Source organism: Grammomys surdaster, unplaced genomic scaffold (assembly GCF_004785775.1).
Source record: "Grammomys surdaster isolate TR1022 unplaced genomic scaffold, NIH_TR_1.0 341, whole genome shotgun sequence".
NCBI classification, from domain to species: domain Eukaryota; kingdom Metazoa; phylum Chordata; class Mammalia; order Rodentia; family Muridae; genus Grammomys; species Grammomys surdaster.
In genome coordinates, this window is record NW_021604760.1 from 1,213,204 (window position 1) to 1,231,183 (window position 17,980).

The window sequence follows — 17,980 nt, forward strand, 5'->3', positions numbered from 1 at the left end:
AGAGAGAGAGAGAGAGAGAGAGAGAGAGAGAGAGAGAATAAAAAGAGCTAAGTTCACTGAGTGTTGCTGTTGCTGCCTCCAGGGGGCAGCACTCACGGATAACTGCTACAGGCTTGGAAGGAAGGTCCCGAAGGACTCTATTCAAAACCGAGTTCTACTTTTTGTCTTTCAAAGCTGTAAATATGTTCCTTTGATGAAAATATAAACCCAACATTTCAGTTAAACCTAACAACTTAGACACTGCTGAAAAGTTCCTGGCCCACGTGAGATGCTCAAACACAGAAAAGAGGCAAAGAAGCTGTGCAGTGAGTGCATGGCCTCAGCAAGAAGATGCACACGGAGGCCCACTGCAGCGCCTCTTCCCCACACCTCTGTGACAAGATGCCGTGTGCGAACGCTGCCATCTCTGGGTCTCAGGGATGCTTTTGAAGCTTCTGGTCTGTGACAAGTGAGCAGTGCCACTGCACTAAATTTCTTTTTCCCTTGGTGTCTAGAAAATACATTTTCTAGGGAAAAGAGAATTTCTAAAACTACCCTCTACTGCTCCATGCCTCTTCATATATAAAAATACAAAATACATAAAACAAAATGAAGACTCGTAATTCTATGAGACTTCATCAGCTTGCTATGCAGGGAAATTTTTCTTTAAAGTTATTCTACGTTATAACAATTTTCAAAACTTAGTGAACTTATTGCAAGCTCAAACTGAAGAGTCAAACTCTCACTGCATTTTCCTAACTATAAATGAAACAGAATGTATTTGAATATATACCAGAGGAGGGGGTGGCAGGGAGCTTACTCACTCTATTTTAGACATGGTACTTATATGTGGACTTGTTTGAAAATCCATGTCCAGTAGGAATTAATTTCAAAACCAAATTGTCTTAGAGATTCTATGATAAAAGAGCAAGTGGGAGAATTATTGAGTTTACATTTCCACATTGTAATCTATCACTGAAGGAAGTCAGGACTGGAACTCAAACAGGACAATATCCTGGAGGCTGAAGCTGATGCAGAGGCCATGGAGGGGTGCTGCCTGCTGGCTTGCTCCCTATGGCTTGCTTTGCCTGCTTTCTTATAGAACCTAGGACTACCAGCCATGGGGTGGAAACACCAACAATAGGCTGGGCCCTCTGCCCAAGGATCACTAATTAAGAAAATGCCTTACAGCCAGATCTTATGGAGGCATTTTCTCATTTGAGGTTCCCCCTTTTAACTCTAGAATTCTAGCTTGTGTGTCAAGTTGACATAAGATGAGCTAGCACACAGGCTTGAAAAAATATATTATGTAAAAAAGGATTATAATCCCCTTGACTTTCATGATTCCCTTTATTCAGATGTTAATTCATCTGCCAGTTACATATGCTAGTTTACTGACTCATCTGCCAGCTTACTATATTATAGTTAGTTCAGAGTAGCATCTGAAGTTTATGATGATCTTCCTTTATCAAAAGCTACAAAACAATCACTATATTGGAGTTAGTTACTATTTGCTCAGTTTTTCTATTTTTATACTTAAGCTTTTCCTTTGACCATGGATTTTTAAAAATGATATAAACCTTATGTTTACGATGTCAAAGCAAGCATGTTACTCTGAAGATGAACATCCTTTTGATCATCTGAGCACTCAGAGACCAAACTTCACAAGGACAGCTTGAGAAACAGCAAAGTTCACAGAGCCAATATGAAATCCTGTTATGACAAGCTAGAGGGCGGCAGGGATCAGTCTGGAAGGCCAACTGCTGCTACACATTGGCTCCTTCCAGACCTTTCTTTCTCTAAAATTTCATGACTAACAAGTGTAATTTGGAAGGTTTGAATGGCTTCTTGTCCAATTTCTGCCTTAACCAGGAAACAAGGCTCTTCGCTTACAATCGAAAAATTACCATTTAATGCTACTAAATCAACACTAGTGGTTATAAAAGAACATGATTTTGATGGGGAGCTTAATACCTGGCCAACTGGTCTCATTCATCTTTTTAAGCAACTTGAGTTAGAAAGCTGCTCCTTATTCTTGGCTATTTTGGACTTGTGGGATGCTGTCTACTATTAAGGATGCAGCTTCAGCAGCATTTGCTACTAGGGATGGCCAGCTACTGACAGGTAATTCATTGTCCAAACTAGTACCCTGTAAGTAAAAGAGTTCACTAGGAACAATGCTTTCAGGATGGTACCAGGTAACCTGGGAGTATGTTAGCACTCTAGATAGGAGAGATTGGTTTACAAGGACAGAAGCCTACTAGGGCATGAAAAAGTCACTATGTCACTAGCAAACAAGCTCGAGCTCAGGACTTGGGTCACTGTATATGCTAGACAAACACTGAAGTTATTTTGAGAGAATCTGGAGAATGAGCAACATTTGCTTATTTCTACATACTAGAGGGCCGACTGAGGCTTAGGATAAACTAATTCCAGACACTGACAATTGAGAAAAACATCTTCAATATAGTCAAGATATATTCTGGTACAAGGTTGGGCCAAGCCTGTAAATATTGGACCTGAGTGGCTTCTGTCTACGGGCCTAGGGCAGGTTGATTGACTGTAAGCATCAGGGCCACAGTTTTCTGGAGCCACAAAGAAGATATCTTTCTTTTGCAGAACATCTCTTCAAATGTCTGAAGAGTGCTTTCACCACTGCCTTTGATCTTGCATTAGCTAAGCAGAGTTTTATCCATAGGAAATGTAATGGTCTACATGAAGTACAAAAGTATTTCAAATGAGTGCCCTCCACCAGGAGAAAGTAAAGCTCTGAACACTCATTTGGTAGAAGCACATGCCCTACTGTTGGTTTATATGAAGTAAATACTTCCCCTAGGAAACTCTTCATTGAATTGAATTTGGCTATCACATTGGCCTTCCATTTTACACATGTACATTCTTATGATGAGTTGACCCTAAACAAGTGATTGCATTCACTCCATTAAACTTGGAAGCAGGATAGACTGGGAAGGACTGTGTGGATTCTCTGGTGCTATGTGGGCTTCAACTAGTCCCTCCATCCTTGGATTCCTCCCCAAGGATGAGGTGATGAAGACAAGATGATTAAGCCCCTTGCAAACACTAAGTAAACTATGAAGTCAGATCTGGATCTAAGTTTGTGGGAATGTTTGTCTTTTCATTCACTCATTCAGCTACTATACTGGACACTGAAGACATAGTTCTAAGCTAAAGATGGTAAAATGAGCTGCCTCATGTTTTTCATGTACTGACCCAGATTTGTATGGTCTAAAATATGACAATAATTCTCCCTATGACTTTCCTGGATCTCTTTAGTAATATTTTAAATGTATAATATAAAAGTGAGGATTTTCACAATCTTTACAGGACCATTTTGTAAGTGTTAACAAGCAGTTCCTGCTGGATGCAGTTTTCACACAAGACCACGTAGATGTACTTCTGTCTAATACAGAGCTGAGCAAGCTTCCTGTCCCTTCCTCCTCCTGGTGTATAGAGGCAGCTGCTGCCCCCAAATCAGCACACTCTTCTCCAATCTCAGAAAGCCATTCCTTTTATGTGGTCCTAGGCTTTACTCCCAGAATAGTCAAGACAGCAAGTCAGCTGATGCACACCAACTGGCTTTGATTTCTGCACATTTAACTAACACACGCACATAAAATAGTGACAACTAATGAAAACCTATTTGGTTCGTTGCTTGTTTGCCAGATGTTGGGTGATTTGACTGGCTTTTCTGAGTGTTGGTAGTTGGACAACTATAAGGATGCTGTCTACCAGTGAAGAACAAAAGGAGTCTCAGTCGACTTCAGAGTCAGGGTGATCTCCAGTCTCAGTCGTGAGCCTGATGAGATCTAGAATCACCCAGGAGAAGGGCCTCTGGACATGTCTGTGAGGGAGTATCTTGGTTAGGTTAACTGAGATGGAGAGCTTCAGTTACTGTGGTTAGCACTATTGCTGGTGCTTTAACTGGGCATGCGTGTGTGATATTCTCTTGATTAGGGTAATTGAAGTGGACAAAATCATCCACTGTGGGTGGTACCATTCTCTGGGGGTGGGTCCTAGATTGCATACAAAGGAGAAAGCTGACTGAAGACCAGCATTCATGACTCTCTGCTTCTTGACTGTACAAACAATAAGACCAGCTGCCTAATGCTTCTGTCCCTATGACTTCCTCACCACAATGGACTGTCACCTCGAACTATAATCCAGAGTAAGCCCTTTCTTCCTTAAATTGCATTTGTGAGATCATTTTATCACAGAAATGGGGAAAGTAAGACAGCTAGTGTTCTTTGTTTGTATTATTTGAGTCAAGACTTGCTGCATAGCTAAGACTAGCCTTGAACTCAGTGTCTTTTGGTCTTTGCTTCCCAAGTACTGGAATGGTAAATATGTGCCACCATACTTAGCTTTAATTTCAAGTTTATCCCATAGCAGGGAAAACTTGGTATCTAATCTATAGAGTCATTTATTGTAGGGAATTCTTTAAACCCATTCACTAGTATATGAATATAACTTCGCCATAGAGAGTATTTCTTTGTAATGAGGGTGTACTAGGTTTCAGTAAAGGTTAAGTGCTACATACTCTTCATTCATCTTACAGATATTTACTGAGACCCAGTGCTATTCTAGGGAATGTATCAGGATAGTACAGAATGCTAGGTCTGGAGTGAACACTGCTGCCAAGAATGAAGCTATGTTATTCCTCTGTGCATGAATTGACTTCAAAAGTGCCAGCCAAAGCTGGAAGAACTCTGAAGAAAAAGAACACATATCTGTGCAGGTATTGGAGGAGACTTCTGATTAATACTACTTAATTTGTATCTGACCAGAAAGCATATGAAGGAGGAAAAATTGAACTTGGCCATGATGGTACAAGCTTTTACAAGCCTTCTGAATGGACTGGGAAGTGTGAAGTCTTAGAAGGAACACAAGGGTGGAGTTGATAAAAATATGAGAGAAAAGCATTCAAAGTGATCAAAGTCTGCTGGTTGGAGAGGCAATTGTACTAGTTTGCAAGGTTGCTGCACGATTCTAGGAGGGGCAGGAGAGGTAAGAAAGAATTATGTCTCACTGCTTGCCTGTGGGAAAGCCCTCTGGGCTCTGCTGGCTGGAGACACAAGGCAGGCAAACAAAGGTGGAAGGAGCCAGCACAAAGAGTGAAGGATGCTGGCAGGCACCCAAGGATATCAATAACTAAGTAGAAGACTGGATGGCTTCCAATGTCCTTCCCACAGGACTATTAGAAAGACTATCTGGGAAAGAAATGCCCAGGAAGAAAATGCTGAATATTTTGTTAAACAAGAGAAAAGGAGGCCAAGGTCAGTAACATCTGGAGTACTACAAGTAGAGTCTGGGAAGCATTCATTACAGATGTGAGAATTAAAGTTAGATGCTGTAGGATAATGGGTAGATGAAATCTAATTAACAGCATCCATCTCTCGTCTCTACCACTTACATGACCATAGCATGTAAATACACTGGGTTTAAGGTTGTTGGTGATCTTGTAAAAAGGAACACATTGTGTAAGCAAGATGGCTCCACAGGTAGAGTCTTTTGATACAAAAGATGGACAGTAACTGAAGATCACACATGAGGTTGACATTTGATATCTTCATTCACACACACACACACACACACACACACACACATACACACACACATACACACACACACACACACACACACACATACACACACACACACACGATGGCCTGATAACATGAGCTGGATTACAGTGGAAGGAGAGCTGACTCCTTCAAGTGTTCCTCTCATCTCTACACATACATTGCACCATGCCTGCCCACTCATGAAAACCACACACTCAAAATTAAATTAAATTAAAAAAATTAAAAGGATCACACTGATAGGTTTGATAAATAGCCATAGGAGAGACAATTTAATGTTATTTCATTACTGAAAATGGATACAGAAAATGTTAAAATATCCGTTACATGTCACTTATTTGCTAAATCACTTATTTTCTTTAAACATTTTATGTGTAGATGCTAATTGCCAAGGAAAAGTATGGGAGCAATTCTTACTTGGTGATGCTGGTGGTAAAAGTTCCTTAATTACTGTTCTGTACAGAGACTCATCTTTAAGCAACAGTTGGGCTGCTTCCAAGTTCACTGGATTTTTTAGGCTAGGGTAAGAAAGCAACATCTAAAAGAAAACACAGCAAACAAGTTTAAATTAAATTTTTCTTGAAATAACAAGACAAACCAATGCATACAAACTCAACAAACATAGCAAGTGCCTATTATGTACAGCCCTGGAGATGGGTATCACGATGATATAAAACACAGGACAGCTGGGTGGTGGTGGCACATGCCTTTATTTGCACTTGGGAGGCAGAGCCAGGTGGATCTGAGTTCAAGGCCAGCTTACAGTGTGATTTTAAGGATAGCCAGGGTTACACAGAGAAACCCTGTCTTGAAACAAACAAAAAACCAAACAAACACCAAATCACTCTATCTTGGTTTTATGCTCTGTATTCATGAAGCACTGGGATCAAACCAAAACATTTTTTTCCTATAACATTCATTCCTATCACATAAATTTAAGGTGGATTTTTATGTAAAGCATTGGAGAACAGTAAAAAACTCCCATTACATACTAACAGGAGACCACATTAGATCATGGCTAAACACACATGTACTGGAGCTTCCAGACATGTCTATACCCCTTTTAGGTCATTAATTGATTCATTTACTATCAGTAGTAATTTTCTATGACTGTTATCACTACCACAGATTGTCATCTTAGAAGATATAATCTTATAATCTCTGTGTATTTAGGTGGAAAATCCAGGATGAAGGACTAGTTTCCAGAGTTAACCAGGTCGGAAGCCGAGCAGGCTGGGTTCCTGTGAGAAGACTCTGGACAAAGCACCTTCCATGTTCTTCCAAGCATGAGGTTGGCTGAATTTAGTTCCTTGTAGCTGTAGGATTCAGGATCTCACTGCTCAGACTGTTAGCTGTGTGCCACCCTCTGCCCCTACAGAGATATCTTCAGTCCTTGTCTTTGACATTCAGCATCTCGGGGTCAGCCATGGTATGAGAGGCCCTCCCTGAGCTTGAAATCTGACTTCTTTGGTCCCTTCCTCTCATCTGTTTTTACTCTTCTACCTTCTAATGCTAAGAGACCATGAACACTTCGCACAGTATAAACTAACCTTCCTCTCTTAAGGTTATCTGACTGATAACCGACAAATCTAAATGTATTTCATTCACAGCAGTGCATAGGTTAGTGCCTCATCAGGGGATCCTCTTTAAAATTCTGCATAGCACAGAATCCATGCACCTGGGCCAAACAGAGGACCGGTGGTGACCAAAATTGCTCTGCTAGATCACGATTTGTTTATTGATAACCTCACATTTCTTTTTGCTTTACCCTAAACTGCAAACAGATATGTAATAATTTAATATTTTGAACATTGTATGTTATACTACGCAGTCTAACAAAACACAGTTAAAAGAATCTCTTCACTCATCCCTACTTATGCCGTTTGGTTTTGTTAATCACCTTGACCCAAAGTGGAGCCATCTGGGAAGAGGGAACCTCAACTGAAGAACTTCCTCCATCAGCTCCTCCTGTGGGCAAGCCTGTGGTGCATTTTCCTGATTAATGATTGATGTGAGAGGCCCAGCCTACTGCAGGTAGCATCACCTCCAGGCAGGTGCTTCTAGTCTGTATCAAGGTGAGCAAGCCATGAGAAACAAGCACTCTTCCATGGTCTCTGCCTTGAGTTCCTGCCGTGGCTCTCCTCAGTGATGGACTGTGATCAGAACATGTAAGTCAAAGAAACCCTTTCATCTCTGTGTGAATTTTAGTTAGTGTTTATCACAGCAACAGAGGACTGGATGAGGATGCCGCTATAATACTGAAATGTAGATGCAGGGAAACCTGAATAATCACAGCTTAAAAGTTATGAAAACAGTCAGGTAGCAAGCAAAGATGGTTCAGTGGGTAAGGGTGCTTGCCACCAAGCCCAGCTACCTAAGTTCCATCCCTAGAACCCACATTGAGGAAGGAGCACTGAGTCCCACAAGTTGTCCTCTGACCTCCACATGTGTTTTATGGCCTGCCACTCCTAAATAAAGAGACAAATGTAAGAAAGTTAAAAGTGAAAATTATGAAAATTATGTCATGTGTGGTGGCACACACACACACACACACACACACACACACACACACACACTCTTTAGGAGATGGAAGCAGGAGATGGTGAGTTGGAGGCCACAGTGAGACCCTATCCCCAAAACAAACAAAAAATAGGGCAGCAGAGATGGTTCATGGGTAAAGGTGCTTACTGCCAAGCTTGACTACTTGAGTTTGCTCCCCAGGCCCACATAGTGAAAGGGAAGAAACTTTTCCAGGAAGTTGTCTTTTGACCTCCACAAGCATACTGTAGAACATACACACAGTAAACAATAAATGCACACAGAAAGCCATAAGCAAAACAAAGTAAAAATTATAGCAGACAGTCACTAATGAAAGTAATCATTTGGCACCCGATGTTTCAAAACCAATAAGAATTCTCCGTTATTATTGGAGTTTTCTCTTTGGGAAGCATGTTCAAGCTACATATCCACAATCATAACTGCCTAAATAAGGATTCAGTGTGGATCCCACTATCCCTTTCAAAGTGGGTGGAAAGCAGATGAAACTTCTTTTCACGAGCAAGCTCTTGGTCTCTGGCTGCAGGGAGAATCTTAGTCACCGAGGCACGCCTGGCAAATGTTATTTGGTATTTTCTCATTGACTGACGTGTGAGGGGGTAACAGAAGATGGAGGTATGTGCTTCTAAGGATGAGGGCCCCATGACGATCATGACATTTGGGAACCAGACATCGACCTGATGAGAGAGTATGTTTGGTTTCATTATTCTTCAGGTTTGACAGGAACTTAGAGGAGAGAGCAGCTAGCACTGTCTGGAGCGCAGAAGAAAGCTGACTATGTTAAGGAGTAGCCAGTGGCTCACCTATGAGGCAGGGGAAGCTAGGGAACTATGAAATAGTCACAAGGACCCGTGCTCAGTGTTAGAAGTGGAAATAAAGCCTGACTGTTTCTCCACAGTTGAAAACATCTCGTTGTGTATCTTTTGATTGTGAAGGGCTTTTAACTATCAATTTGAAAAATAAGTCTGCAGCTAAAGATCCACTCTCTAGTTCCTGATGAAGAAATTTTGATTGACACAGCTTGCTCTGATCCTTTGAGCATTTAAATATGCTCTGTACATGTTACCCCTTACGTGGTGAGTAAGTGGGAGAATTAATATGTTAAAGCGTTAAGTTAGGCATGGTGATACATGGCTGTAATTCCAGCCCCCAGGGCAGGGAGGCAGCAGAATTACGAGTTCAAAGCCAGCCTGGGACTACATAGTAAGGCCCCATATTATAGAGAATCACACACACATAGATAGACACATCCACACACACCATTACAATAGCTGTATTCTTACCTGTATATCAAGCAAGATGCTGCGTACTGTGTAACTCGTGTTCCACTTGTCAGGCTTGTCCAAAATGTCTATACTGAGTTTACCAGTATATGGGTCTACTGTATTAAAATAATGAATATTATCATTCAAAACATGTAAAGCATCATAATGACACATCAAGAAAAGCAGTGCTTCTACTCTTCCTTTCTTGCTATTTCTTACAACGATAAACACTAGATGGATACTCAGGATATATCAGCTTCTGTGTTTAACTTATAGGCTCCTGTGTAGTAATTTCATATTATAAATTTCAAATTTAAGGTTTTTTTTTGAGGCTTGTGTGTATGTGTGTGATTCATGTGTGTGTACATATGGGTGTGTACGCCTGTGAATGACCAGAAACCAGAGGAGGAGGCTGGGTATCCTGTCCTATCTGTCTTCATCGTACTTCTCTGAGGAAGGGTCTCTCATTGAGCCGATCGGCTGGTGTTCAGTAAGCCTCAGCAAGCCTCTTACCAGGACCCCCCCCCCCCCAGTGCTGGTGTAATATGCGTGTGTAACTTCGGCTGGAGCTTTACATGGGTGCTCAGGAGCCAAAGGCAGGTCCTGCTGCTTGCACAAGCCATTTACCTAGCTTTAGAACTACATTTTCATTACAAAAATCATACTTGACAGAAAAAAGTATTCAAGAAAACAGAAAGTAAAATACGAATGTTCCCTGCCTGATAATTCTACTGAAGTCACGTTGATCTATACCCTTCCTTCTGGATAAATACTTATAAGTGCTTATGTGCTTATCATGTAAAATGATATTTTTACATTTTCCAAGGTGTTTCTTCCATTTAAAATATATTTGCCACATATTTCTAGATGTATTTATTGATTAAAGCGTACTTACATACATTTATTGGTGTGTGTATGGGTGTGCAATGGGTGGTCAGAGGTCAGAGGATACCTTGTGGGAGTTGGATGTCTCCTCCCACCATGTGGGCTTGGGGGATTGTCAGGTTGGTCAGCAATGCTGGCCTCCAGATATGTTTATTAAAAAGAGATGTAAGTACCTACTATGTGCCAAACAATGATGATTCTAGGGACACTACAGTGACCAAGAAGGTCCATATTTCATGAGTCTTCCTTTTTCTATGTAGGGGAAAGATGAAGTAGGAAGGAAGTTTCACTTAATATTTTTCTACGTAAAAAAAAATTCCTATGTTCACAGACAGTGTGATTATAGTGAGTTCCCTGTATACATGGGTTCAGAATCCATGGATTCAACCGAGGATCAAAAATATTTAAAAAAAAATCATACTGACTTGTGCAGGCTTTTCCTTGCCATTATTTTTGAAACAATATAACATGTTAACCATACACATAGCATTGTCATTGTTAAGTAATTCAGAGATGATTGAAGTGTATAGGAGAGGCTGCGATAGGCTATGGGTTAAGTGTACTGGGGACAAGCATCCTTCAATATAATATACTGTTGTGCTACTATGTATAGACTATGAATAATCTATAAATCTGGAGTTTTAGCCCATAGAGATATATGTACATTATAGCTGATTAGAAATTGTCAAACCAATTCCCTAAAAGGTCACCATTATGTCAAGGAATAATGTCTGCCCAAGCCTACTAAAATTGAGTTTTAATGTCTTTGAACATTTTGTAAACAGAAGGGATAAACCAAAATATTTTGTGTTTTAATTTGCATCTATTTTTTTTCATAATGAGGTTGTTTTGTTGTGTTTCCTCTATCTGGTGTTTGTTGGTAGATTTCACACCATTTTCTGCTAGTTCACAAGAGTTTTCTTACTGTGGTATATAGATAGTATGTCCTGTGTACCCTAAATGTTTCCCAAGTTTGCAGAATACAGTGTTGTTATTTTTTAGTTTGTTTATAATGTGTGTAGCTACAGAGGTTTTAAAATAAAGTTTATGTAATATAAATGTCATGGTTTTCAGTAGTTTCATGAAGCAACTTCCATACAAACCCACAAAGAGCTACCTTACTTTGTCGCCTTCCTTAGAATTCAATTAAAAACAATGCAATGCTTCAGGAAATTGTTTCATGTATAAATAATTCAGCACAGCAAGCTAACACATTTTCACTCTCAAAGGTTAGGTTGGGCTGGTGTATCATTTTTATAAAGTGAAAAGTTACATTTAACTAAAACAATAAATGTTGCATGGTTATGTGTATTATTCAGCTATTTAAAATGATCTTTACAGAATGCGTACAAATGCAGGAAAGAGGCCAGGGAGTTGGGCTCCTGAGTTAAGAACATTGCTGAGTCTGGTTCCCAGCACTCAAACAGAGTGGCTCATAGCTGCATGTAATTCTAGATCCAGGGGATCCAAACCCCTCTTCTGATCTGCACAGGTACCACACACATGTGCACAACCACCCCCTTCCCATAATTGAAAACAAAAAAATTAATGCAGGCAAAAGACTAGGCCACTTAAAGTAAAGCTAGATTCAAAATTACAACTCAACTATGTAGGAAAATGTGTACACAGAAAAATGAGAATGGATTTAGTAAAATATTGAAAATGATTTTAGTAACTATTAGGATTCAAACAGATTGCCAGTTTTTCTGCTTTTTAACGTTTTCCCCAATGAGTATTCTTAGTTTAATTATAAGTTGCTAACAGGGAAATAACATAGTTATTACACACACAGACACACAGACACACACACACACACACACACACACACACACACACACACACACGACCAGGATTGCATAGACAAAGCCAAAAAAGGCAAAATAGGAAGAGGCTCACTTAGCCCTTACCATTTGGATGAAAAGGAATTGTTACAAATTTCACAACTGGAGGAACAAAGTTGTACTCTTCTGAAAAATCTAATGTCAGGTGGAAAACAAGTCCTGTAATATAGGAATGAATGATGCTATTGAACACTGGAGGTCTTTCTATGATTTAACGTATTCATAATTTTCTTATTTTTTCCTTAAATGTCATTTTCTTTTTTACATTATTTATGTTTATTTCTTTCTATGGCACATGTGCATGGGCCCCGGCCGCGGCGCCCCCCCGCGGGTGTGTGTGTGTGTGTGTGTGTGTGTGTTTAGGGAACTAACTTGCCAGAGTTAGTTCTCATTTACTACCACTTGGGGTCCAGGGATGGACCTCACATCATCAGGCTTGGCAGCAAGCGCTTTTGCTGAGTCATCTCACCAGATTTCCCTGTGATTTTCTTAAATTCCTACGCAGTGCATAGATCCATTTGTGTTGTGGACTAGACTCTTTACCATCTAACTGGACTGAGTTTCAGTCTCCCACAGCTCTGTCCATTCAGTACCTCTGTCTCCTTCCCACTGGCTCCTCCCATAGTGGCTGACCTCACCCTTCCCAGAATCTGCCTGTAGCATGGATGTTGTTCTTCTTTTGAACTTGGCCAATGCTCACAGGTCAGGTCAAAAGTTGCTTCCTTAGAAAGCCTCCCTGACTTCTGCATGTGTGGTTGCTGATCCTTCTCCTGTCTTTGTCATTCTCTCCAAAATCCATAGCAACAGCTATAGTGTTGTCATTGTCACTTTATACACTTGTCTCACCTATGCCACTCAAAGGATCTCTTTTAAATAAATAGCAGGAATAAATCATGACTATTACAGTTTATAACGGGCCATTTCCTTGAGGATTTGACTTCTGGAAGTTTAGGGGGAAACCATAATGGGAAAACCAAGAAATAACTGTGGAAAGCTGAAGTAACAGGAATTTTGATTGGTGTTCTCTGATCTCCTGAAGATTGTTGGTAGACATTCTTGATAATGTATTTATTGTGTTTGCTTCTTAAAATACAGTAACATTAGGGATGGGAGTGAGGTCCTGGATTTGATCCTTACTCTCTGTCTCTCTGACTCTCTGTATCTCTGTCTCTTTCCTTCTCCCCTCTTTCTTGCTCCTTTTTCTTCCTCTCTCCCTCCCTTCGCTCTTGTTCTCTCTGTAAGACAGATTAATCTTAAAAACACGAACCTTCACAAACTGAATTCCAAAGACCTTCAATCTCAGCCTTCCAATTCATCATATCGTCACTTACAGGAAAAGCAGTAATACCCTGTCATATACATACATACATAAACAAACAAATAAATAAATAAACAAATAAATAAATGCAGGCTGAAATATTTATCACAGTTTTGAAAATTAGATACAGGGTTACACTGAATTTCAAAATTTGACTTTTTTCTTAATAGTTTATTTCTTGACATAAGGAGGTGTTACATGCCTTAAGTTAAGGTAGGTGTCAGGAAACACATAAAATAATAGTAAATTAAAAGCAAATTCCTAAGAATAGAAATCACTGGTGGGACAGGAAGGAAGGCTGGGCTATGTGTCTATGCCATGTGTATGTAGGGCATAGTCATTTACAATCCCAACTAGAAAAGAAAGGAATAGTTGGAAATTCGAAAATGTGTGTTTCCTGAAGGTTTCTGGTAATGATTCAGATGTCAAATGGAAGGCAAGATGTAGGAACCCTTTCATTAAAATTTCCAGACTCAACTCCATTACCTATGTTTATGAGTTGGATTTTTTTCTTGTAATATGAAAGGGAATACAAAACCAATTGTTTTTCTACTTCTGGAATTTGTTTGGTTTTAGCAATGAATAAGTGCATAAAAATATGTTCAATAGTGAACATGTAAAACCCAGTATGAGGCTCTAAAGGATCTGTCCCCAAGTGCCATTCTAACTATGTGGAATTCATTGGAATGTATTTACTTTCAGTCTGGTTAATTTTGATGTGTAATTTTTTAAAAAAAATCATTTTCATATTAAACTTTCTAAAACTTGATTTAAGAAAATGTTAAGATTTCAAGATTACTCTTATATATAAAAACAAACTTTCCCTGTGCTCAAGTATTGTCTCTATGAAGAAACAAAAATTAGCTGCACAGAAAACCTTCATAGCTATGCTGAGTGGACTTCAGTTCCTCAAATTCTTCCTGAGCCCACCTAGTGAATACGTATGCTAGGTGACTGCCAAGGTGAGCACTGTATTTGTCTGTATGCATTATCTGTACTGATGTGGACCATCACTGAATTCTATTATGCCAGAGAACAATAATGTCTAGACTGAACAGAAATGTTATTCGACATGAGGTCATGCATCTGTAATGTTTATATAGCTAATCTTAAGCATCTCTGAGGAGAGCTTTTTTCTTTTTTAAATGTGTTTATAGCAGGAGTAAAATAGAGCGCGTCTTAAGAACTACCACCAACAGAGCTATTGTTTGCGCCTCTGCACACACTCTTCTAAATTTGCTTTGCTTCTAAATTTGCTCTTTTTTGTACTTCCCTTTTCCCCTCATCCTCTATTTTTCATTTTCCATATATTAGTCCATGGCACAAATGAATGCCAATAACTTCACCAGCGACATTGGAAGAGAAGGTAATTTTTGAAGGCAAAGACATAAGAAAAAAGGTACTGGAAAGTATGCAGTAGAACACAAAAATTAAAAACAAAGGATCAGAAAATGTAGTGTGCTGGCAGTGGTGTCAGGAGGCAGGAGGATTTCTGAGTTCAAGGACAGCCTGCAAAGAGAGTTTCAGGACAGCCAGGACAATTATACAGAGAAACCCTGTTTCAAAAAACCAAACCAAAACAAAACAAAGAAGGAAGGGGAGGAGGAGGAGGAGGAAGAGAGGAAGAGGAGGAGAGGAAGAGGAGGAAGAAGAGAAAGAGGAGAAGGTGGAAGAGGAGGAGGGGGAGGATGAAGGGGAGGAGGAGGACCCTGATCTTGGAGTCATATCTATACTGAATCTTTCTAAGAATTAAGTTTGCTGGTCAGAAAACAAGCCACTACTTAGTTTACAGTATTAATGAGTACAACCCGAACCTGCCAGTCTATGCTTGACATACTCTGATACTCAGGGCTTCAGCTCACAAGAAATTGCACTGCACAATGTATTTAAAATTGTTATCCATCTTTATTTTGAAACAGTAGTTATTAAAGAAAACTGTAGTTGAAAAGTTGGCGTAATTAAATCATGGTTTACAGAATAAACATGGACTAACCTGCTTCTTAAATAGCATCACTGGCTGAAATAGATACCTCCATGCCACGTACTTACCTTTTTTATATTCTGTGGTAGCTTTAACTCCTTGAAGTCTCTTTCCAGCAAGATGTAAGCTTTGGAGTACATAGCGAGGTTTCTACCTGTCTTGGAACTTGTTAGGTTTACTCAGGGCAGAGCTCTTGACTGAGGTCTCTGGTCACCCTCTGACCCCTGGTTAACGGTTACTGACTCCTCAGTCAAATGACTGCTAAATTTAGGATTTAACAGTGACTTTATCTTTTCTACCTCTGACTCCTTCAGATGGGAACTTCCTTAAGGAAGACTGAGGTACTTCCTATCTGTGTTGTCTCAGCTTCCACCCCAAGACAAACTTGGGGACAACTCGAGAGATGCTGGTGTTGTTGGCAGGCCAAGAGGGAAAGGCAAACCCCGAGGCAGCACTGCCAAGTTCTCTTTCTACCTGACAAGTGGAGGCTGTGTCAGCTCAGCTGGACAAAGCAAACCAGTTGCCAAGCAACAGTCCTCTGGAGACGGTGAGAGGTTGTTGCCTCTCATCTAATCAGCGACGGGACTGTAGGACCTTTCAGCCAATCAATGAACAGTTTCATTGCGGAAGGCCAATGAAGTCAGCATTCAGGATGACATCATCCACCCCTCAGTGCACCAGGACACTGCTGGTGTAGAGGGTCTTCCTTGCACCCCAGGAGTTGGATAGTAAATCACAGAAGCGTCTCATGAGTGCCTGTCCACCATGAACCTTTCTCTTTGACTGTCAGGTAATAAAAATATATGACTGGTATCCAAAACCCCTCACCCGGCTGCTCTTTGCAAAAATTTTCCAAATTTCTGAAGTTGGAATTCCAATTTCTAAAGCTAAAACCATTCCTGCTTCCCAACTAGGCTTCTACCCCCAATTTATTCACCCCCTTTCCAGGCTGGATAGTTGAAGCAATCCTGGCTCTCTTCGTCTTGAGAGTTTACACGCACTCAACAAACGTCACTCAAGTTAACAGCCTTGTCACTTGCCTAGACACAGACCATCCTCTCTCATAGGATGGCCTGCCATAGATTTAAACTAATATGAGAGCATGTGGTTCCTGCTTTAAGTCCTGAATGGGTCCCAGCTACCTCTGAAGAACATTTTGTATCCATCTTCAGCATTTTAAGGGTCGATTAACTTCTATACTAGCATTTCTCCCATCCTGCTTCACACTTGAACCACTGCAGGTACAAAACTACCATGCAGTTTTTCCATGTGTGCCAGCCTGCCTGACTCCAACCATCCCCTCTATCTGCTAAATCTGAGCAATGGCTTACTAACTGGCCACCCAGCACATCTTGAAGCTTTATAACTCACTTAGCTGCTGGCTTCTGGGAGATGTGCTTTAGTTGTAAAGGCTACTGATTGGAGAAAGGACTGAGGCTTTGATGATGGGAGCAAGTAAGAGAAAGTATATGTATGTGCATTTGTGCCTGTGTGTGTGTGTGTGTGTGTGTGTGTGTGTGTATGTGTGTGTGTATGCGCCTGTGTGTTTAGCATCTGGTAAAGTGGATGATACTAGTACTGGGCATCATAGCTAAGTAGGACTATTGGTTGCATCCCTACTCTGGAAGCTTGCATGGTGTCTTCTGGTACCATGGCAGCTAGTCCTCAGGGAAGGGACATTCAGTTCAGTTCCAGCCGAGGGGTCTCTGAATTCTGTTTCAGACGTGCATGGTGTCTTTAGTGACAGAGACTTACCTTCCACCTATGAGAACTAACTAAGGCCAACACCAATAGGCTGTATGTTTGGGGAGTCTCTTAGACAGCCTTGGCTGACAACTCAAAGGAGGGTTTCTCATGTCTGGATTTTTCTTAAGTGATCTTTAACTCTTGGAGGAAGCATTGCCACACCAAATGAGAAAAGTTACTTTGTCTGTATAGTTATAAGACTAAATCATGTGCATTATGAATTTTCAAAAGTTAATAGTATCTTTTCAGACATTCATGTCATCATTTTATCCACCTCCCCCTTCTCTTGTACTTATTTTCTCCCTGTTCTCTAAGGATCACACTTCCCATTTCCCCCCTCAGGTCACATGTATCTTGTTATTTCCCTTTACCCTCTCTCCACCTTCTCTGTATTTACCTCTCTTACTCTCCTTAAGGAGACCCTGTTTTCCCATTCTCTGATCAGATCACTTGTTCCTTCCTCTATTACTCCCTAACCCCCTTATCCTCGCAACAGTCCCACTTACGTTTGGTGGAGGTGCAGTATGGTGCCTCTGTGGGCCCATGCTGAGGTATCCCTTTCCCTTGAGGTACCAGCTTCAAGACAGTATAGTATAGAATAGAGTTTAGGCATGGGGAGGGGAGTTGAGGGGGTAGTAGAGACAGAGAAAGGCAGAGAGAGAGAGACAGAGAGAGGGAGGGAGGGAGGGAGGGAGAGAGAGAGAGAGAGAGAGAGAGAGAGAGAGAGAGAGAGAGAGAGTTGTAGAGGAATAGAGGCCAGCCATGAGCACTTGGAGAAAGAGAGGGGGAGGGGAATAGGGAAAGAAAGG

The 17,980-nt window shown here is 40.6% G+C and overlaps 1 protein-coding gene across 1 annotated transcript in view; it reads right to left on the reverse strand.

Annotated features, from left to right (window-relative positions):
- Positions 1 to 15,565, reverse strand: part of Ube2u (ubiquitin conjugating enzyme E2 U) — a 62,051-nt gene extending 46,486 nt beyond the window's left edge. The window contains exons 1-5 of the mRNA XM_028778797.1: positions 15,494 to 15,565; positions 13,394 to 13,475; positions 12,193 to 12,285; positions 9,419 to 9,516; positions 5,997 to 6,117 (exon numbers count right to left, since the gene is read on the reverse strand). Of these exons, the coding sequence (XP_028634630.1) occupies positions 5,997 to 6,117; positions 9,419 to 9,516; positions 12,193 to 12,285; positions 13,394 to 13,475; positions 15,494 to 15,565 (466 nt within the window). The remainder of the gene's footprint in view (positions 1 to 5,996; positions 6,118 to 9,418; positions 9,517 to 12,192; positions 12,286 to 13,393; positions 13,476 to 15,493) is intronic.
- Positions 15,566 to 17,980: the final 2,415 nt, after the last annotated feature.